General features: G+C 44.5%; 1 protein-coding gene across 1 annotated transcript; it reads right to left on the bottom strand.

Moving 5' to 3' along the window:
- Positions 1-1,130: 1,130 nt before the first annotated feature.
- PTGER3 (prostaglandin E receptor 3) lies at positions 1,131-19,792 on the bottom strand. Its single transcript, XM_074961539.1, has 2 exons — positions 18,944-19,792; positions 1,131-3,141 (listed from the first exon to the last, which is right to left on the bottom strand). The coding sequence occupies exons 1-2, from the start codon at positions 19,790-19,792 to the stop codon at positions 2,854-2,856; spliced, it is 1,137 nt and encodes a 378-aa protein (XP_074817640.1). The 3' UTR covers positions 1,131-2,853.
- Positions 19,793-20,044: the final 252 nt, after the last annotated feature.

Here is a 20,044-nt window from a genome sequence, read left to right as displayed (position 1 = left end):
TGCTCCTTAAATTGGGTTTACATCTTGCTTTATTATCATAAAGTCATTATCCTCTCTCCTACCGCTACACTATGTAGAAGAAACATTACTTTTAGGAGTCTCAGTGTCCTGTTTCCAAGCTAATGGCAAATTTCCCATTGATTTCAATAGGAGGAGGATCAGACCCTTAGCATTAGATTCACAAGGAGGCCATGGCATTGTAATGCTGAGTGTTACCACACCAAACTTTTTGGTGCCCCGCTGCCTAGTGCAATTCACAAACCCACGTTAAGCACAATGCAGGGAGAGAGTAAGGTGCCTAAAAGGGATTCTCAGAAGCCAACACCCTGATTAGCAACAAGCTAACAGGAAATGCTGATGGCAGGGGTGCGGCCTAAATCCCACCCTTCAAAGGGATTTAAGCACTGGCCAGAGAGAGATACCTTCCTCCACACAGGGCTCAAGCCATGAACTCCTCTCCTGGAGTTAGGCACCCAAGTCAGCTCAGCCCTTTCTTGCAAAAAAATTATTTTTTTTGCAGAAGGTGGAGGAAAAGGCTGTGGTGCCCACATTATACCCAATAGCCCAGCGGGTAGAGCAGTCCCCCAAGCTCCCCTATAGGTCTTCACTTGACCTGCTAACCCGAGTTAAAAGATGAGTTGCCGTGTGTTGACTGCTAGTTTAACCCGAGTTAATAGCATATCTCTTTTTTGCAGTGTAGACCTACCCTTAGTGACTGATCCAAAGGCCATTGGCTTCAATGGGCTTTGGATGCAGTCCTTGATTTCTTCCTTATTCAGTCAGATATGGGCTGAATAAGCATGTTTATTTTGTGTCACTGTGAAACTGAACAAGAAGGCAAGTAGATTTAAAGTAAAACCAGTGGATTACAAAATGTCAAAGTACCTGAGTGTAATTTACACTAATTCTTGAATTATCATTGAGATGTCAGAATCCTGATGTCACATTAAAAGTAATCACCTCTAAGGCTTTGATATACAATAGTAACTGCCAGTCTAACTCCAGTTACTTTTCTTTCTTGTCTGTCATGATGGTGAAGATTAGACACAAGGGCAGGAAAAGTGATTAGCCAAATGCTTTCTGGCTGCCACCTCGGATTTTCATATTTCATGCTATTTCAATGTGTACCTACAGACACGGGAAGATTAGTTGTCATGAATGTTACCCTTATCTACAAGAGTATTTACAGTAGCACATTTCTAATATTGCCCATTACCAAACTACAGACTAGTGTGATATCAAAAAATATGTTTGAACTTGAGAGCTAATTTTTCCAGTCAATTATGCACTGCTGTTAAGTAAAATTATGCCATTTTAAAGGCCTTATCTGCCCAATGGTTTTTCATACTCTAACATATGAATACAGTTATTGTACCAATCCCATGTACAAACCTTCTTTAACTCTGATAGAAATTCCATGGCTGAATTTAGATATGGCATAAGAAAATGTATCTCCACTAATCTCAGCAAGCTTGCATTTATGTGTAACAGACCAGAATTTGGCATGTATATTCTTGCAAACAATTTCATAGAGATCTAATCCAGCAAGGAAGCCATTAAATGGGACAGGTTAGAGGTTATGGGCCCATGAAAAACTGGAGGAAAAAAGGGGAGTTAGTAAAAGATGGTCAAACGATTCAGCAGAAACGTGAGTCCTTATAATCCACCCTGAAAATTATTCCAGGAAAGATCTGACTTATGAGATCCCCCAGCTGAAATCTGACAATGGGGCTTGATTTAAAAAAAGAAAAAAAAATTCCAAGGCTGTCATGTTTCTGAAAGCTGTATTTTAGGAAAAATCTATTGTTTCTTGGCTGACATTTCATATTGTGAGTGACCCACCCTTTAGGAGCTTAAGTAAATAAGTGGTGCTGTGTATGTGGTGCGCCCACCACCAGAGGGTAGCTGAAAGGTCTTTCTGTTCCCAGAATCGTGACCTTCACAAATAAAGCTGCTCTTTGAAGGTGTTGGGTGAGTTTTTTGCTATGTGAAAGGGGCATCTACTGTGAATAGTTAAGGTAGACTACATCACCATAGTGATGAATGCTTTGCTGGGTGTTTCACAGGTATTACTTGTAAAAAAAAAAAGTGCTAAGTTTATCTTCTTTTTGTTTTCTTTTTTAAAGCAGATTGTACATTTCTGCTGTTCCCCAAAGCCCCCTCTCCTTTGCAGCAGGTGAGTTTATTCTTGCAGTCACTAAAAATCAGTAATTACCATGGTAAGCCCATGTAGCACATCAGACTCCTGCTGCCTTTCAGCACTTGAAAGAGAACACCATTATTGTACACAAAGGCATTGGCAATTCTTCTAACAAATCATTGAAATCTAAAGACAGGGAAGGACTCCTATTATTTTTCCCCTCAAGTCTCTTGCATTTTCCCCAGAAAAGGAGGTAGGAATAATATCTGGATCTAGCCGATAATCTTAAGAGTCAAAATTAAGTACAGGAATGAGTCTTTTCAATAACTTAAGCTGTTGAATCTGTGCCTCAAATGTTACCTGACATAAAAATTATTGATTCTTCTCCTTCAAAGAAAGAAAAATCCCCAGAAAACATGAAGTATACAGCAGAAAAAAAGTCATATTCTTTAGCTTGAATGGTTTTAGCTGTGGATCAAAAAGAGACCAGAATTTTAGGTAACTGTTAATAATAGACCATATTCCTTTGTTTATATTTATGTATTGCTGGCACACCGGATACATAATTATCTGGCAGTCTAAGTCCATTCAAAAGTACTACTATGCTGCAGTTAGTTATGTGGGGACCGGCATGCCACAGATGCCCAAATTCACAGTAAGGCTTAAGACTACTTGTCAAAAGTAGTTTGCATGCAAGGTGTATCAATATTCTTTCATGCTGCTGTTTGTCTGATTTCATCTGTTAATGTGATAGGTCGCCCTTTCCATCCATTATTAGAACAACTGGAGATAGCATTTGCTACCTGACAAAACTTTCGGAGGAGAATTTTTCTTAATAGCAGATAAACCCAGGGGTCCAAGATCTGGTTTAGTGAGGCCAAGCGGATAGCCGTCAAGAAGAAATTACATTCTTTCTGCAGTTCTATGCTTTGAACTGTGTTGTCAGATGGCTTGCAGTGTTCAACCGATGTATGACTGAAGATCATTTTCAACATCATAATCTAAGAAAAGGTGAGATAAATGTGTATCATTAAAAATAAACCACATCCATACTTCTTCAGGCAGGTACGAGAGAGGGGCCCATCAGATTAGAATCTTCCGATCCCCTCCTGCTACTTCCCTCAAATCAAACCATGATCATGGAAAATAAAGAATGGCTCCCATGAACTTCATTCAAAGAGGCCTTACATACAATAGAGAGAGAGTGTGTGTGTGTGTGTGTGTGTATTTACGTTGAGGATGTGCTTCAGGTAATGGGGGGAGAGAAAGATCTTATCCTCCACCTTGTCCACTGGTTTGATCTAATATATCTGGCACTGATATCAGCCAGGAGCCTGTTATCTCCCATCTTTGGGACATGGCAGAAGGCTAGATGAAGTTGTACTGGTGAGAGATGGACTGATCTAGACTAGGAAATTGCAGAGCTTGGGAAATCAATTAAAAGAGCTCATTCTGCCACCTCCACCCTTACCCATGTTGCTAAATCTAGCTGGATAATTCATATCGAGAGAAGAAACTTCAATATAATACGAGTTAATAAGGTACAAAGAATGATAAGAGTGGCCATTTGACCCCTAAGTATTTTAGTTGGTGTGGTTGAGAAAAGGTAGGCAAATTGTAAAATCATGGGCATTTAAACATACTTTACGCATGCGTTTCCATGACCGACATATCCCATATGTTACAGTACCTACCACCCAAAATGGGGCCAGAGTGGCCATGCCTCTGGCTACTATAACATGTCTGGCAGCTGTCAAAAGAAATTTCATCAGTAGATTGGCTTTTCTTGATGTGTTACCACTAACTACCCTAGGTAAAACAATAGCCATTAATTTGTAGAAAGCAGCCTAGGAGCTGAAGATCTTCAATGATACTATCTCCCAGAAAATCTGTACTCCAGGGCAGTCCTAACACTTGTATTTCAAACTGTCAGCTGCTAAACTAATAGCACCATCATAGAGATGTGTCAGTGATCCCCTTAGACCTTGGGGATTTTAGATAAGATCTGTGCATTACTTGATATTGCTTATTGAGATGGTTGGCACAGATAGACATTTGAACTCAGCAAATCAATTTTCCCTGTTGGTTTATCAAATGCCACAAGGCTTGTGGCTTTTAAAGACTTATCAATTGAAGACTGTAATATAATAATTCAATCAATCAAAATAATGCTTAGCACTTCAAGAGCCCTTTGCATCTCAGAATCTCAGAGTGCTTTATAGACATTAATGAAATAAATCTCGTAACACAGAAGCATCATTAGCCCCATGTTACTGAGAGGGAAATGAAGGCGAATAAGAGTTTAGTTCATTTGTCCAAGGTTATACAGGAAAGAGGTAGAGCTAGAAATAGACTCCAGCTTCCCAGTCCTTTGCTTAATCCACAAGACCACAGTTTCTCTCTGTCTATTGTTTTCCCAGGATATATCCATTAATTACCAGAAAAGAGATGGTGAGAGACTCTCTGTGTTGTGATATGTTCATCCCTCGGCCCACGCCACTTCCTGCAGCCCCCAGGCCTGGAATGGCGAACCGCGGCCAGTGGGAGCTGTGATCGGCTGAACCTGCAGACACTGCAGGTGAATAAACTGTCCCAGCCTGCCAGCAGATTTTCCTGATGGGCCTCATGCCAAAGGTTGCCGATTCCTGCTTTATATAATTCTGAGAACTAGGAGGCACATTTTGAAGGTTGTCAAATATGTATTTATTTTTCCATGGTTTAGTTGGTATCTACTTTCTGATTTTTTTCCATTGAGATTAGCTGCTTTTATATTTAGTACCATTTCAGAGACACTTATTATAGCTTCATTATAGCTAAGGTCCAGCATATTACAAACTGTTTTCTAGGGGCTATAAATACAAGACAAAAATTCTTTCTGAGTATAAATTTGGCATATAAATTTGGATTGCAATTGCATAATGGAGCAATGCCTATGCCCCACTACTTGTTTGTAATTAAAAACTAAGATACTCAACACTTTAAAGCAGACACATAATGAAAGACAATCTTTTCCCTGAAGAAAGTGCATTCTAAATAGGTCACACTGGCAGAGGGAGAAGGGGAGACAGAGACACAAAGATGATACAAGCTCCTTGGGTCAGGGATTGTCTTTTTGTTATGTAGTTTCACAGCAGCTAGCTCAGAGGGGGCCTAGTCCATAATTATGTCCCCTAGGTACTTCTGCACATCAGATAATAAGTGTAGCAACTTGCCAAAATCACACAGAAGGTAGGGGTGAAGCCAGGAATCGAATACAGGTTTCCTGACTCCCAGGCTGTTTCCCAGCCTGGGAAATATTGAAATACGTATTTGAGTTCTAAATTGAAATCTGCACTTTATGCATGGCTATCCCTGTGCAAAAGACAGAATCAGCTTTTTCCATGGCACCATCTGTCCCAGTCCTGGAATTTACAGAGGATCAACTGTGTATCTCAGGAACAAAGTGGAGGCGAGAGGAGAGACCAGAGAGGGGGCACAATTCACCCCCTGAGAAGCCCTGCAGGGAAACTTCCAAAACTTAATGAAGCTTGAGACTTCATACTGGCCCTTGACAGCCCAAGTGGCATGGGGGGGCCATCCCCAGGCCAATCACCTTGGGGTCCTTTCAAGTATAGCTATTGCCCAAGAGCAAAGCAAACAGGGTACTGTCTTGGGGTCCGATAGGCTGAGAGAGTTTGCAATGATAATTAGCATAATATAATTAACAGGCTTAATTCTGCCTCAGTTACACAGGTGCAGTTCCTGTGGGGTTTGATGGGAGTAGCATCTATGTACCTGGGTGCAGAAATGAGCCCAAAGGATTTACTGGTAGGTTATGATCCTTGTTTTAAGGTGATAAGGTGAGAGGTAGCTATGTATGTTAGTCATAGGATACTGCGGGACATTACAGGGCAAATCCAACCCCCCTTCTTCATGTTGTAGAGGGACACATGGAAGCAGACCTGATTCCCCTGCAAAAGGGTTGGTGGCAATGGACACTCGGGGCTGGTGGGGGGAAGTGTGTGTGGGAGCATGGATGGAGCAACTCCCTTGTTCCTCACAGAGCTCTTCTTCCATCTCTGTGAAAGCTGCCTGAACATCAGGAGGCAGGACAGAGGAGTGGGAAGGGCTGGAGGATATGCTGCTACAAGGTCATGGATACAAGGATGCATGCTACAAGGATATGCTGCAAGGAGGTCATGTATGGGTTGGCAGAGGCTACTCCGTGGAGACAGGACTCCCCTCCCAGCTACTCCTGCCTAAAGACTGGTCCCTCTATGCACAGATGCCATCCTCTTCTCCCCATACCCCAATATGGCTCCTAAGAGCAAGGGCATGGTTTTTCCTAAAGAATCCTTGCAAATAATTAAAAATTACAATTCTGGAGGCTGGCTGGCTGGCTAAAACTAGTTAAGTGGAGCCTCCAGAAGTCAGGAAAGCTCGCCAGTAGTTTTGTTCTCAATGATCACCAATCACATAGGTCTCCAGAAGCTGAGTTCTCAAGCTGAAACATTAGACTTAGCGCAAGTTTGAATTTGTCTGTTTTTAAATAGAATGAATGCTCTTTTAAATTGCTTTATTTTATAAAGTTGCTGGGAGTCTTTGAGCTTTCATATATATAACATGTTGTGAGTAGATATTTAAAATTAGACTGGACAGATCGTTAGTAAATGTATAATACAGAATACGTAATCTTGTGCTACCAGGAAGATGTACTTGATGACATAATAGCCTTTTATTATCTCTGGTGTCCATGATTCTATGTGAATTGCCCCATCGCTTTATGTAGTTTATAGTTTAATAAAATAGGGTGATTAATTTACATTACGATACAAATTGTGGGCCAGACCCCCTGTTGATATAAATCTCTGTGGCTCCAGTGACTTCAGTGATTTACACCAGTTGAGGATTTAGCCCTGTAACTTTTACAGACTTCAGTTAAAATTATTTTAATAGGCCAACATAGAATTCATGGAATTATAACCTTATATGTTGTTTAAAGTGAAATTTCCAGCAAAGCAATTTAACATTCCATGGAACAGTGGACCATTATGTAATATAATTATGTAATATAAACAAAACAGATAGCAACTGGCACATGAAAGCAGATTCTTTATAAATACTGTATTTTATCTGCCAATTTATATTGCAATTTCATGAATTCTGAGATCACAGAACAAGATTAAAATGATTATAAGGGCTATCATGTTTCAGAGTTCCTCAAATACTGATCCTAAAGAAAATAACCTGAATGCTGGGAATGTTAATTAATTACCTTTTGGTTTCCATTTGCTGTAATGTACACACAGAGACATATTTACATCTCATAATTATTATTTGTATTATGGCAATGCCTAATGACCCAATCAGAACGAGGCCCCATTGTGCTAGACTCTGAAGATGCTCAATCTAAACTGTAGACAACTAATGATAAGTGGCTTTAAATAAAGAGTTGGAGAAAGTAGATGGGCAGGAGGAAGAGTGTCACAGTGGTAAGGTCATGTGGTCACACAGTATAACCCATGTGCCTAATAGGGAGATATCTCTTTAGGACAGGGGAGGGCAAACCATGCCCCTGCGGCCCCTTAGGAAGGGGGAGGGCAGAGGGCTCCATGTGCTGCCCTCGCCTGCAGGCACCGCCCCCCTGCAGCTCCTGTTGGCCGGGAATGGGGAACCATGGCCAATGGGAGCTTCGGGGGTGGTACCCTCAGGCAAGGGCAGCGCGAGGCGGAGGTGCTGGCCCCACCCCACCTCACCCCCAGGAGCCACTGCCAGACATGCTGGCCACTTCCGGGAGCGGCATGGGGCCAGGGCAGGCAGAGAGCCTGCCTTAGGCCTGCTGCACGCCGCTGCCACTTGAGGTAAGCGGCACCAGGCTGCAGCCAGCACCCCGCACCCCACCTGCACCCCGCACCCCAACCCTGAGTCCCCTAACCCCCTGCCTTGAGCCCCCTTGTTAAGATATAGATATTCAGGCCTGTCTGTAAAGGCCTATACTCTAAGAATTTAGGTGTATTCTTATCACTTGGCTAGTTATAGAGGTATAAAAGAAAGAATCAAAATCACTGTCTGCCAGTATTAAGGTCCTTCTCTTACTGTGATAGTCTGAGGCCCCGTTCTTAGGCTAAGGCCTTTGGCTAAGCAACAGAGGCAGCCATAAGCTAGGAAGCGACCGGTCACCTCCTCACATTCCAAACTAGTCACATTGAAATAAGGTGCTATTGGGCTGTTAGGAATACAGTCCTGTCCTGATAGTGCCTATCTCCTCCAGAGAAAGGGAAGTGCCTAGAAGATGTAAAAGGAAACTTAGTTTGATAGCATCCTGTCTGGCAAGAACTCACTTAAAAATAGCTGGGATGCGAAATCCTCATTTCTTTGTTGTTCTATCACTGTAGTCCCCATTTCCCCATTGTTTGTCTGTATAATCTCTGTCTGGTACTGTGATTGTTTCTGTCTGCTGTATAATTAATTTTGCTGGGTGTAAACTAATTAAGGTGGTGGGATATAATTGGTTAAATAATCATGTTACAATATGTTAGGATTGTTTAGTTAAATTTCAGGAAAATGATTGGTTAAGGTATAGCTAAGCAGAACTCAAGTTTTACTATATAGTCTGCAGTCAATCAGGAAGTGGGTGGGAAATGGGAACAGGGAATGAGGGTGGGGAAATCGGAATCATGTCCACCTAAAGGTGGAAGTGGGAACAGGGACACGTAAGGCTCTGTGGTGTCAGAGCTGGGAAGGGGGACACTAAGGAAGGAAACTGGAATCATGCTTGCTGGAAGTTCACCCCAATAAACATCGAATTGTTTGCACCTTTGGACTTAGGGTATTGTTGCTCTCTGTTCATGCGAGAAGGACCAGGGAAGTAAGTGGGTGAAGGAATAAGCCCCTAACACCCTCCCACACTCCGCACCCCAACCCCTTGCCCTGAGCCCCTTCCTGCACACCACACCCCCTCCCACACCCAAGCTCCCTCCCGCACCCCAACTCCCTGCCCCAGCCCTACATTCATGGCCCTGCATACAATTTCCCCACCCAGATGTGGCCCTGAGCCAAAAAGTTTTCCCACCCCTGCTTTAGGAAATCTACTGGGTGGGGTAGGAATGAGTTGTGTGTGGTTCACTGTTGCTAGGCAGATGCACAATTAGCAGTCCACACTCAGACGTTTCTGGAATTGGGTTTGGTAGTTTTGGGTATGCCCTGTTGCTGGGCAAGTAGTCAGGGCAGCGGCTTTGCAAAAGGCTATCTGTGGGTTGGGAGAAGCTGAGCCACAGGAGCAGAAAGCAGGCTGTTTTCCCCTAACTCTGAAGTATTTTGCAGCAGGTTAGTGATAATGTTAAGCCTCCAACAGGGAAGCCCTGGCTGCGTTAATTATAGAAAGGGAAACCTTTTTTTATTTTAATTGTATACTTGGAATGTTGTTTGATTTTAACCAAATTATTTTAAATTGTCTCAATTAGAATGATTCACCAACTTTTATCTTATTTAAATGTGATGATGGGGAAAGAGTCACTTATTTTGTTATTTTCAGTTTTTTAAAACCTTTTTTTTAAAATCTAGATACTTAACTGAGGGGTTGGTTAATTGGTTAGCTGACTAGCTGAGTGATTGCAGCAGAGGAAGATGATTCCAGCTGGAGATTTCTGTAAGCAAGTGAAGGGAAGATGTTGTTGCAATGCTTTTGACTCAGCAGATTGTATAGATTTTGGTGAGCAAAGACTGTAACTGAGATTCAGGTGAACTCAATCTTAGCTTTTGGAAACTCCAAGTTACATCTCACTGTTTTTCTGTGGGAACTGACCTGTTTATATTTAATTTGTTTTCTTTGTTTCAGTTTATGTATAACTGAAGATAATGTCTGTGGATTATAAGGTGGCCATGTTATGTTGTAGAAATTGTAATGTTTCTTTATCAAGTTGGTACTTAAGAATTACATTTCATTCCTTTTTGTTCTCTTTGGATCTGAATGTGGGAAGGTTGACCCTGTGCAATCCTTAGTGAAAATCCTTAGTGACTGAATTCTGGGTGTCCTTTTTTAGGCAGTGGAGAAGGACAATGAAGTAAACTTCTAGCCCACCCAAAGATTACAATAGCCTGTTTCATGGACAACTTACTGATTGCAGCTTCCATTAATTTAGTTTTATTTTTTTAAAGACTTCTGCCCATGATTATTTCCAGTTTTATTTTAAATTATATAAAATAGACTTAAGCCTCTACAGCTGTCTAATTTTAAGCGATAACAATACAACATCACTTCCCCTATATCCTCCTTTTTTAACCAAGCCTTCCTCGGGGTCTGGGCACTGTCATCTACCTGACAGTTCCTCTACAATTCCCATCATAAAGGACTGATGTCCAGGGCTTTTGAGGACCTTGCTGCTCCTTGCCTGTCCCTCACCATAGTAACCTCTAACCCCATTTAGGGTTGCCAGGCATCCAGTTTTCGACCAGAACACTCGGTCAAAAAGGGACCCTGGCAGCTCCGGTCGGCCCAGCTGATCGGGCTGCTAAAAGTCCAGTTGGCCGCAGCGGCCAGCTCTGCACGGCTCCTGGAAGTGGCCAGCATGTCCGTCTGGTTCCTAAGCGCAGGGATGGCCAGGAGCACTCCACTCCCTAACCATGCCTGCGGTGCAGGTGCTGCCCCAAGTGCCGGCTTCGCAGCTCCCATTAGCCAGGAACTGCGGCCAATGGGAGTTGTGAGGGCGGCACCTGTGGACAGGGGTAGCATGCAGAGCCCCCTGGCCACACCTGTGCCTACGAGCCAGAGGGACATGTCGCCGCTTCCCAGGAGCTGCCTGAGGTAAGCACTGCCTGGAGCCCACACCCTTCTCCCCCTCCCACACCCAAACTTCCTCCCAGAGCCTGCACCCCCTCCCACACTCCAACCCCTTGCCCTAGCCATGAGCCCCCTCCCGCTCTGAACCCTTCAGCCCCAACCCGGAGCCCCCTCCTGTATCCCAAACCCCTCAGCCCCAGTCTCACCCCAGAGCTCGCATCCCCAGCCGAAGCCCTCACCGCCCCCCCACGCCCCAGCCCAGAGCCCCATCCTGCACCCTGAACCACTCATTTCTGACCCCATCCTGGAGCCCGCACCCAGTCCATACCCCCTCCCACAGCCCAACACCTTGCCCCAGCCTTAAGCCCCCTCCCACACTCCAAACCCTTCATCCCTGGCCCCACCCCAGAGCCTGCACCCCCAACCAGAGCCCTCACCCCCTCTTGCAGCTCAACCCCCTGCCCCAGCCCAGTGAAAATGAGCGAGTGAATGAGGGTGGGGAGAGCAAGCGACAGAGGGAGGAGGATGGAGTGAGCAGGGGGCGGGGCCTCAGAGAAGGGGCAGGGCCTCAGGGCACAGGTGTTCAGTTTTCTGCAATCAGAAAGTTGGCAACCCTAACCCTGTTTCCAAGAGAGAGGCCTAAAACAGAGCATTGCCCATGTAAGGCTTTCATTTTATAAATATAATGAGTTAATAATAAGGGTTTTCAAAACTCATTACCAAAAGCGGTTTACTCAAAAAAACCCAAAACCAAAAACAACAACAAAAAAAAACCATTAAGCCACAGAATACAAATCTCATTTTACCAAAGTCTCTACAGCATAAACAAATGATTCTGGGAGAAACTGACTTTTTAAGCTGGAAAATACTCACAAAATGTTCAGAATAGTTGTTTTAATGCAATTGTAGATAAAAATGAGTAATGTAACTGGGGTTTCAATGAAAGCCTCTCCTTTTGGCCTATGTTTATGCAGGATGTCAGACTAGATGATCATAACAATCCCTTCTGGCCTGAAAAAAAATCTCTATTTTTTGAGTTAGCCTTAAAGGGTTAATTGCTTTGTATTCCAAAGTATTGTATGCACTAATTATAAGTGTAATCATGACAAATATATTCCAGCAGATAATTTTTTTTAAAATTAAGAATTGTTCTTTAATGATTACTCATAATGTTAAAACTATTTATGCACCAAATTTAAGTCTATCTATGCTAGGAAAAGAGGGACAAGGCAATTAAAAGGCAATTCTCCCTTTACTGCACATAGAAGAAATTCCATGGGCGTTAAACACAAACATCAAGGGAAAAAATATACTTTAGATTTCCTGTCTATGGGCTATGTTGGGCCTGATTCTGATCTCCTTTATGATGGTTTTACTCTGATACGCTACTGACTATATAGAGTTACTCACAATTCATTCTGAGAGAAGTGAGATCAGAATCAGGCCCATTGTTCCTAGTGTGTGCCAATCTTTTAAATTATTTATTACAAAAAACCCACAAATTGTTCTGCAATGCCTGCACTGAACTTTGGGACTATGAATCCAAGAGGGATACATGTTGGCATAGAGGCTACACACTGGAGAGAAGATTTATGGAACTGGGCTCCTGGAAAATTCATGAAAAGTTCTGAAGTGAGAAACAAATACCACTCATTAATTCACTCTGGGTATCAGCAGAGTCCCAAGCAGACAGGCAGAAGAAATAAGATAAAACAAATTCAAAGGTCTGCTGGCCAGTATGTTTTTAATTGGCCCTGCCTTTGATCTGTAAAGGTCAGGTTGGTTGCCAGTTCAGCATTCACTGCTGACCTTTTATAGCAAAATGTTAGAGGATCTCTTTGCCTTCTCTCTACAGCTCCCTGAATATTTTCTCATAATATCAATGATGTTTAAAAGCCTCAGATGGTCTGTCCAACTTCTGCTGTGACTGTCCCATTTTTCTCCTCGCTGCATGTAAGTGCGTCTTTTGCTCTTGACATAGATGCATTAAGTAAAGTGGAGGGCACCCTTACAGTATAAGTCAAGTAGTTTTGTCTTTCTGCTTTTAATCTGCAAAAATGTTATTTAAAATAAATCAACAGGAAGCGTAGAGGAGGGGATATTTTTTGTTGTGTGTGTGTGTGTAAGAAAGAGAAAAGGCCATTTTGCTTAAAAACATAAGGCTTGGTGAAACAGACTTGCGAGATCCTTCTACCTTTTAAAGAGAGGATCATGTGTTCCTCTGCATTTGGAAAACACCTAGCACATTTTAGGCACTAGCTACATAATAAGAGTAAAAGCAAAATATGACAAACAAAATGGAAGTAGTTTGAAATTGCTTTAGGTCTGTATTCAATGTACGGTACTAGTGAACAAGGAAGAAGTCATTAAATGTTGTCTTTGGCTTACTTAGTTTCACAGTCTTTAATGACAGACAACTCCCATGTTTCAAAAAATGGAGCTGTTCTTGTCTCTTATAGCTTTAATATTACACTAGAAAAGGTAATAAAGCGGCAAGAAAAATAAGCCATCAAGATACACACAATAGGGCTTTCATAGTATTGATAGTGGAAGGAGACATCTGGTATCTGGGTGAGCAGTAGAGATTCTGGCTGTATAAACACTCATTAGGGGCCAGATACCAGAAACACTTATGCACATGACTAAATTTTCAGTTTATGGCCCTATATTAACTGGTCGGGTTAAGAATCAACTAGTTTATTGACCCTCAAATAATTAAGGCTAAGGACAAATATTATTTTCCATACTAGGAGTGAAATCTTGGCCTATTGAAGTCAGCTGCAAAATTCCCCTTAACTTCAAAAGGCCAGGAATTCAAGGTTGTTAATGGGGGTGTTGGGGCAGAGTTAAGTCTCCATAGAGTTGTGTAGCCTGCTGTATATTCTAGTCCGTTTCATGGCAGCAAAAAATGACAGCCATCTTGAATGTCCTTAAGGGAGAAGTCTCTGTGGCTGTTTCTAAAGCATTTAAATCTTAAACTTTAACTGGAAAAAGCCTATTCAAATAGGCTTTGAGAACAGCTGCATGAACTCCTGTCATTGAAGGAACAATAGTGAGTATGGATGGCCCTATGGGAAAATGCATTAAGCCAAAGTCAGGAGGATCCTGCATAGCTCTCCTGCCTTCAGGCCCCATACACCTTGTGCAGTGGAACCACATCCGCAATCCAAATTCTACACGGCTGGATAGGCTTCTGAATGGAAATATTCAACAAGGAAGCAGTGACAGCGGGTGATAGTGCACCTCTTTGGTCAATTCTAGCAACTGTCATTCAGCTCTAATTCACTATCATGTACTAATGTGCTGCATTAAATCCTGTGAATGAAGATACCTTACTGCTTTGAGGGCTCACTACAGCATTTGTTCTTACATTGCTGCTGAGATGTGAAGTAAGATGGTTGGTTTTGGTATGAATTAGAAAAGGTGCAGATTTGTAGAGAGCAGGATAATCAGGATGCTTTGTAAATATTGGGTTTAATCTTTAAATATAACATTTACTGTTCTGTGAAGTGACTTGAGATCCTATTTTATTATTCATATTAGGACAAAGCCTGCTTTCCTCATTGAGGCCGTGATTCAAGAAAGCACTCAACTTTAAGCACACGCTTTCCCATTGACTTCAATTTAGGATTTAGGTACATGCTTAATTTAAACATGTACTTCAGTGCTTTCCTGAATAAGGATCCTTTCCTGAATCAGGACCTAAGAGTTTGAATCTAAAGCCCAATAACATCAGTGTGGATTTTTCCATGAGCTTCAATGAGCTTTGGATAGGGCCATAAGTTTCTATTTAGTTTCCCAGGCAAACTCTTGATGACGCAATTGTTTTTGAGCAAAGGCTTAGTAAGGGTATTGTAGTTTGCTCATAAACTCACACTATGCCTCTGAGATATGATACTGCAAGAAAGCAATAGTTTAGTCTGCAGAAGAGAAGAGTGAGGGGGATTTGATAACAGCCTTCGACTACCTGAAGGGGGGGTTCCAAAGAGGATGGAGCTGGGCTGTTCTCAGTGGTAGCAGATGACAGAAAAAGGAGTAATGGTCTCAAGTTGCAGTGGGGGAGGTCTAAGTTGGATATTAGGAAACACGATTTCACTAGGAGGGTGGTAAAGCACTGGAATGGGTTACCTAGGGAGGTGGTGGAATCTCTATCCTTGGAGGTTTTTAAGGCCTGGCTTGACAAAGCCTTGGCTGGGATGATTTAGTTGGTGTTGGTCCTGATTTGAGCAGGGAGTTGGACTAGATGACCTCCTGAGGTCTCTTCCAACCCTAATCTTCTATGATAGCCAGCTCAGTGCTGAATACTAAAGTATGAGACTCTGAGACTATCATGCATTTAGACAGAATATTTCATCCCAGGCTCCCAAAGCACTTTGCAGACATTAAGTAATGAAGCTCACGTGTATTGTTTATCAATGTAATTCACAAACCCATTCCAAACATTATGTAAAAAGAGGATGGCCAATTAAATAAGGAGGAGACATTGGGCTAGATTTGCACCTTGCTCTCTTCCGTGAGAAAGGGAAAGCAGATAGTTGTGCTGCCCCAGGACCAAAGCAGAGATGGAACGGTGAGAGTCCCACTCTGATCCCTGGATCCCCCTTGGAAGGTGTAAGTTACACCCGCCCTTTCCTGGGCAGTATATGGTCTCTTTGGTGCCAGCTCAGCTGTGCTGACCTATATGTTGGGGGGTAGAGCCAAGGCTCTGTCCCCTCCCAGCCCCTGCCTGCCTACTCCTTGTTCACCTGCGGTGGGAAGGGGAAGTAAGGGGAAGCAGGGAGTCAACTGAGAGGGATAAAGGAGTATCTTATGCCCCCTTATTCTCCTGCATGGCCATATAGGCTAACTTCTGAATGAGTCCACTGGGAGTGTTGGGGGCAATACACAGCACAACATATCTATTTTAGCTTGCCAGGAGGTGCATTTACACCAGAGGCAGAGCTGGGTAGAGCACTGTCCACCAGCAGTTCCTTTCTGGGGTCAATTGGCTCATTCAGCTCCTCTGGCGTGGAAGCAGGAGGCTATGTAGCTTTTAGAGAAGCTGATTCAATATAGTGGAAAAGACAGTTAATCACCAACCGCTGATATCAAAGACAGAACACATGATGAAGGGAGGGGCAATGTTAAAAAAAGCAATCATATCTAAATTGGGCATCCTGCATGCGTGTGTGGTCAAATCCATGCTACCCTGGTGCTTTTAAGAGTAAAACATTGTCCTGTCTCTCATATAGAAATTCCTAGGTTTGCAATATGGTTACTGATTTCACATTAATGATCTCTGTACAGCTGACATGCAGAAGTTGCAGGGGGAAGCGGGGTTGTTTTAAGATTTTCCTGGAATGTTATTAATTTACAAAAAATAAAGTCATTGGGCAGAACTAGCTCATTTCTACTGCTATCTTATTTACACTGAATATTCCAGTAGCACTACTAGCCATTCTTCCCATGGGAGCTGCACTAGTCAATGGTAAGGGCCAAATCCTCAACGCTAGGACATGAACCATGTACTAGCATGGGGAGACCTGCAGGGGTCTCTGTTGGGTAGGAATTCTCCCTACCAGGCCATGGAACAGCAAAGGAGTCAGTGAGGCCCACAGGTGCTGGAACTAGGGATGCTGCTGCACCGCCTGCCTCCAAGTGGTTTCCATTATATACAGGGTTTACAGTTTGGTTCAATGGCTCTCAGCACCCCCACTATAAAAATTGTTCCTGCATCCCTGCTGTAGGCAGCCCAAGGTGGTAGTAGGCCCCATAGCTGGTTACACCTCTTCCCTTCAGAGACGCGTGCATGCATACACATCGGAACATGTCTGGTGGGTCCAGGTGCTGGATGCTCTAGCACCATTCACAATTCTATCCTGTGGGGGCAAAGTCCCTGCCATTCTTCATAGTGTACAGTGCTACAGATATCATCCCTTCCCCTTGCCCCTCGGACAAGTCTCATGCAGCAGAAACACACACATTCTACATTCAGGGCCCTCTGCTTCTCAAAAGGGGTTTGTCCCAGATCAACAAGGAAGGACTGAGCAACAAAAGAACAGAATAAGAAGAAAGGGTAAAAGTTGTGTGATTAGCCTCTTTAAAAAAATGCTAAAATGTTGCAGTGGTTACTGTCATCACTACTTCTCTGAAAACAGCCAAAAATATGAAACAGCGAACAACCCTTGAATGAAATAACTAGTGTAACAAGTGAGAGGTAGCTAACAGGGCCCAGGTCAGATCATCTTTCTCAAAGCAGTGGAGTATGTGTGCCTACAAGGTTGGTGCAGAAAAAATACACTTTTCCCCCTTAACACGAGGCCCCATCACAATAAGGCTTCCAGCAGTACACACTTCCTCCCAAGATGATTGATAGCCTCAGTACTTGGTGCCTGTTGCACCACCTCTAGGCTTCTCAGTGCTCCAGTGGGTAGATCCCTTGCCGTGGTTGGATGAGCAAAAACATCCCTGCCACACTTCATAGTGCAGAGAATACAGAACTGCTCAACCTGCTCTCTGCTATCCAGGCAGCAGAACCACACCAGTCCTGGTGTGTTTTGACTCTTTGCTAACACCAGTCTTTGGACGATGTTTTGAATTTTCAAATCCCCCATCGATCTCCCTCTTCTTTCCTTTCACTCACTCACTACCTACCTGCCAAATACATTAGTGTCTCTAATCTCTTCCGAGACCCACATTCTTCCTTCATGTTCCCGGTTTCTTTTCTTCCTTCTTTGCAAAGCCCTCATTTCCTCATCCCCACCTCTCTTGTCCCAAACCTTCATTCTGCCATCCCCCCTGGAATGTTTCCCAAATGGCCACAGCCTATGACAGCCCCCATTCTACACAATCACAGAAATATGATAGCTCATCTAGTCCAGTCCCCTGCACTGAAGCAGGACTATGTAAACCAGGGGTTCTCAAACTGGGGGGCAGGCCCTCTCAGAGGTCGCGAGATTATTACATGGGGGGTTGTGATTTGTCAGCCTCCACTCCAAACCCCGCTTTGCCTCCTGCATTTATAATGGTGTTAAATATATTTAAAAGTTGCACTCAGAGGCTTGCTATGTGAAAGGGGTCACCAGTATAAAAGTTTGAGAACCACTGATGTAGACCATCCCTGACATGTATTTGTCTAAACTGTTCTTAAAAACCTCCCATGACCAAGACTCCACAACCATCCTGACTAATTTATTTCACTGCGTAACTACTCGAGAAAGTTTTTGCTAATATCTAAGCTAAATCTCCCTTGCTGCAATTTAAGCCTACAACTTCTTGTGCTGTACTCAGTGGGTAAGGAGAACAATTTATCACCCTCTGCCTTATAACAACCTTTTATGTACTTGAAGACGGTTATCAAGTCCCCTTTGGTCTTCTCTTTTCCAGACTAAACAACCCCAGTTTTTTCTCTTTCCTTGTAGGTCATGTTTTCTAGACCTTTAATAATTTTTGCTGTTCTCCTCTAGACTTTCTCCAGTTTTTGCATATCTTTTGCATATCTTTCCTGAATTGTGGTGCCCAGAACTGGATACAATACTCTAGTTGAGGCTTTATCAGCTTCTTATCAAGGTCTTTCTGAACCTCCATTTCCCCCTTAGCCTTCTCTCGGGGGTGGGGGAGGGTGTCTGTCCCATACATCACACTCACCCCTGCTCAGTTCCTCAAGAGGACCCTCATACAGGTCACCCCAGCTCTACTAGCTCTTCACAGTGAGTCCCCTTGTATATGTCCACCTCCCATCCTCAGCTCCCCTTCCCAAGGGGTCTTCCCATACATACTGTGCCCTGCACCTGCTCCTATCCCCAGTATTTCTCACCAAGGGATCCCCTTATACCTGTATCCTGCTACTCAATTCCCTTCAACAGGGTGCGCCCCCCTCCACTTGCTTATCTCCCCTCCAAAGCAGGCTGAAAGTTGGGGGACACAATGACAATGTTTTAGGGAGTTGGATGTAACAGGTTTTCCCTCCCCGCACCCCCACTGTACCGTAACCATCACCCCCCATTCTCTGTGAAAGAATGCTGTGGGGTTAGCAATATCACACAGCAAATTAAAAGGTAACCTACCAACAGGGGTGACCAACAAGCAAAGAGAACACACATGATCCCCAACAGCTGGACCAGTGTTTCCATGGTGATTCTCCCCCACTGCTTGCTGGACTGAGATGCTGAGGGTTTGGTCCTGCACCGAGCCACTAAAGCTTTGATCGTGGCCAAGTTACACGCCATGGTGACGATCAGAGAGCAAAGTCCCAGAAAGGCAAAGGCTGAAGCAAAGAAGGTGTTGCCCGCAACGGGGTTGTCCCCGGCCTGGATGAAACACCAGGTGCCTGGCCACTGCAGGGTGTACTGCCCTAAGCCAGCTATGGGCAGGAGGGCAAAGACAAACACTGCCAGCCAGATGCTGAGCAAGACAGTCTTGGTCACCCTGGTTCGCATGTGGCTGGCGTACCAGTGAGGCGCTCTGATGGCCAGGGTCCTTTCTACGGCCATGGCACTGGCGATGAAGAGGGGGCAGAGGCCGAAGACGGTCATGCAGAACCCAAAGAAGGTGCACAGGTTGCCCGAGGGGTCCAACTCCTGCCAGTTCCTGTTGGCCTGATACACGGCGATGACCACGGGGCTGGTGAGGAGCTGGCCGGTGAGGTCGGTCAGCGCCAGGGAGCCGATGCACAGCAGGAAGGACTTCTTCCGCGTGTTCTCCGTCTTCTGGCAGGCGCGGTACACCAGCAGCATGGCCAGGGCATTGCCCACCGTGCCCGTCAGCATCATGCTCAAGGGGAACGCCACCGAGACCGAGCCGCACCCCTCCGCGGGGCGCGCCGTGCCGTTGCCGGCCCCCCGCGCGGCGCCGCCCCACGGCCTGGGGGCGGTGTGGTTGAAGCGGCCCCACACACAGAGCTGGGGGGGCGTCATGCCGCCGGCTTGGCGCGAGAGCGGAGCCGCAGCAGCAGCCCAGCCACGGCCGCGCTGCCCCAGCCCATGGCGGGGAGCTCCGGCTCAGTGGGCAGAAGGGACCAGCCGCCGAGCTATAAGGCAGAGGAGGCGGGGCCCCGGGGCTTCATTCATCCAGTTCTGCTTGGGGGGGGGGGCGTCCCACCCCTGAGAGGCTGGCAACCGGGGCGGCTTGCGGCCAGCAAACCGGCGCGACGGGGGGCGGGGGACTGC

The sequence above is a fragment of the Natator depressus genome, chromosome 8 (genome assembly GCF_965152275.1).
Source record: "Natator depressus isolate rNatDep1 chromosome 8, rNatDep2.hap1, whole genome shotgun sequence".
NCBI classification, from domain to species: domain Eukaryota; kingdom Metazoa; phylum Chordata; order Testudines; family Cheloniidae; genus Natator; species Natator depressus.
The sequence above is the reverse complement of the archived record's forward strand: the minus strand, read 5'-3'. Positions and strand labels throughout refer to the sequence as shown.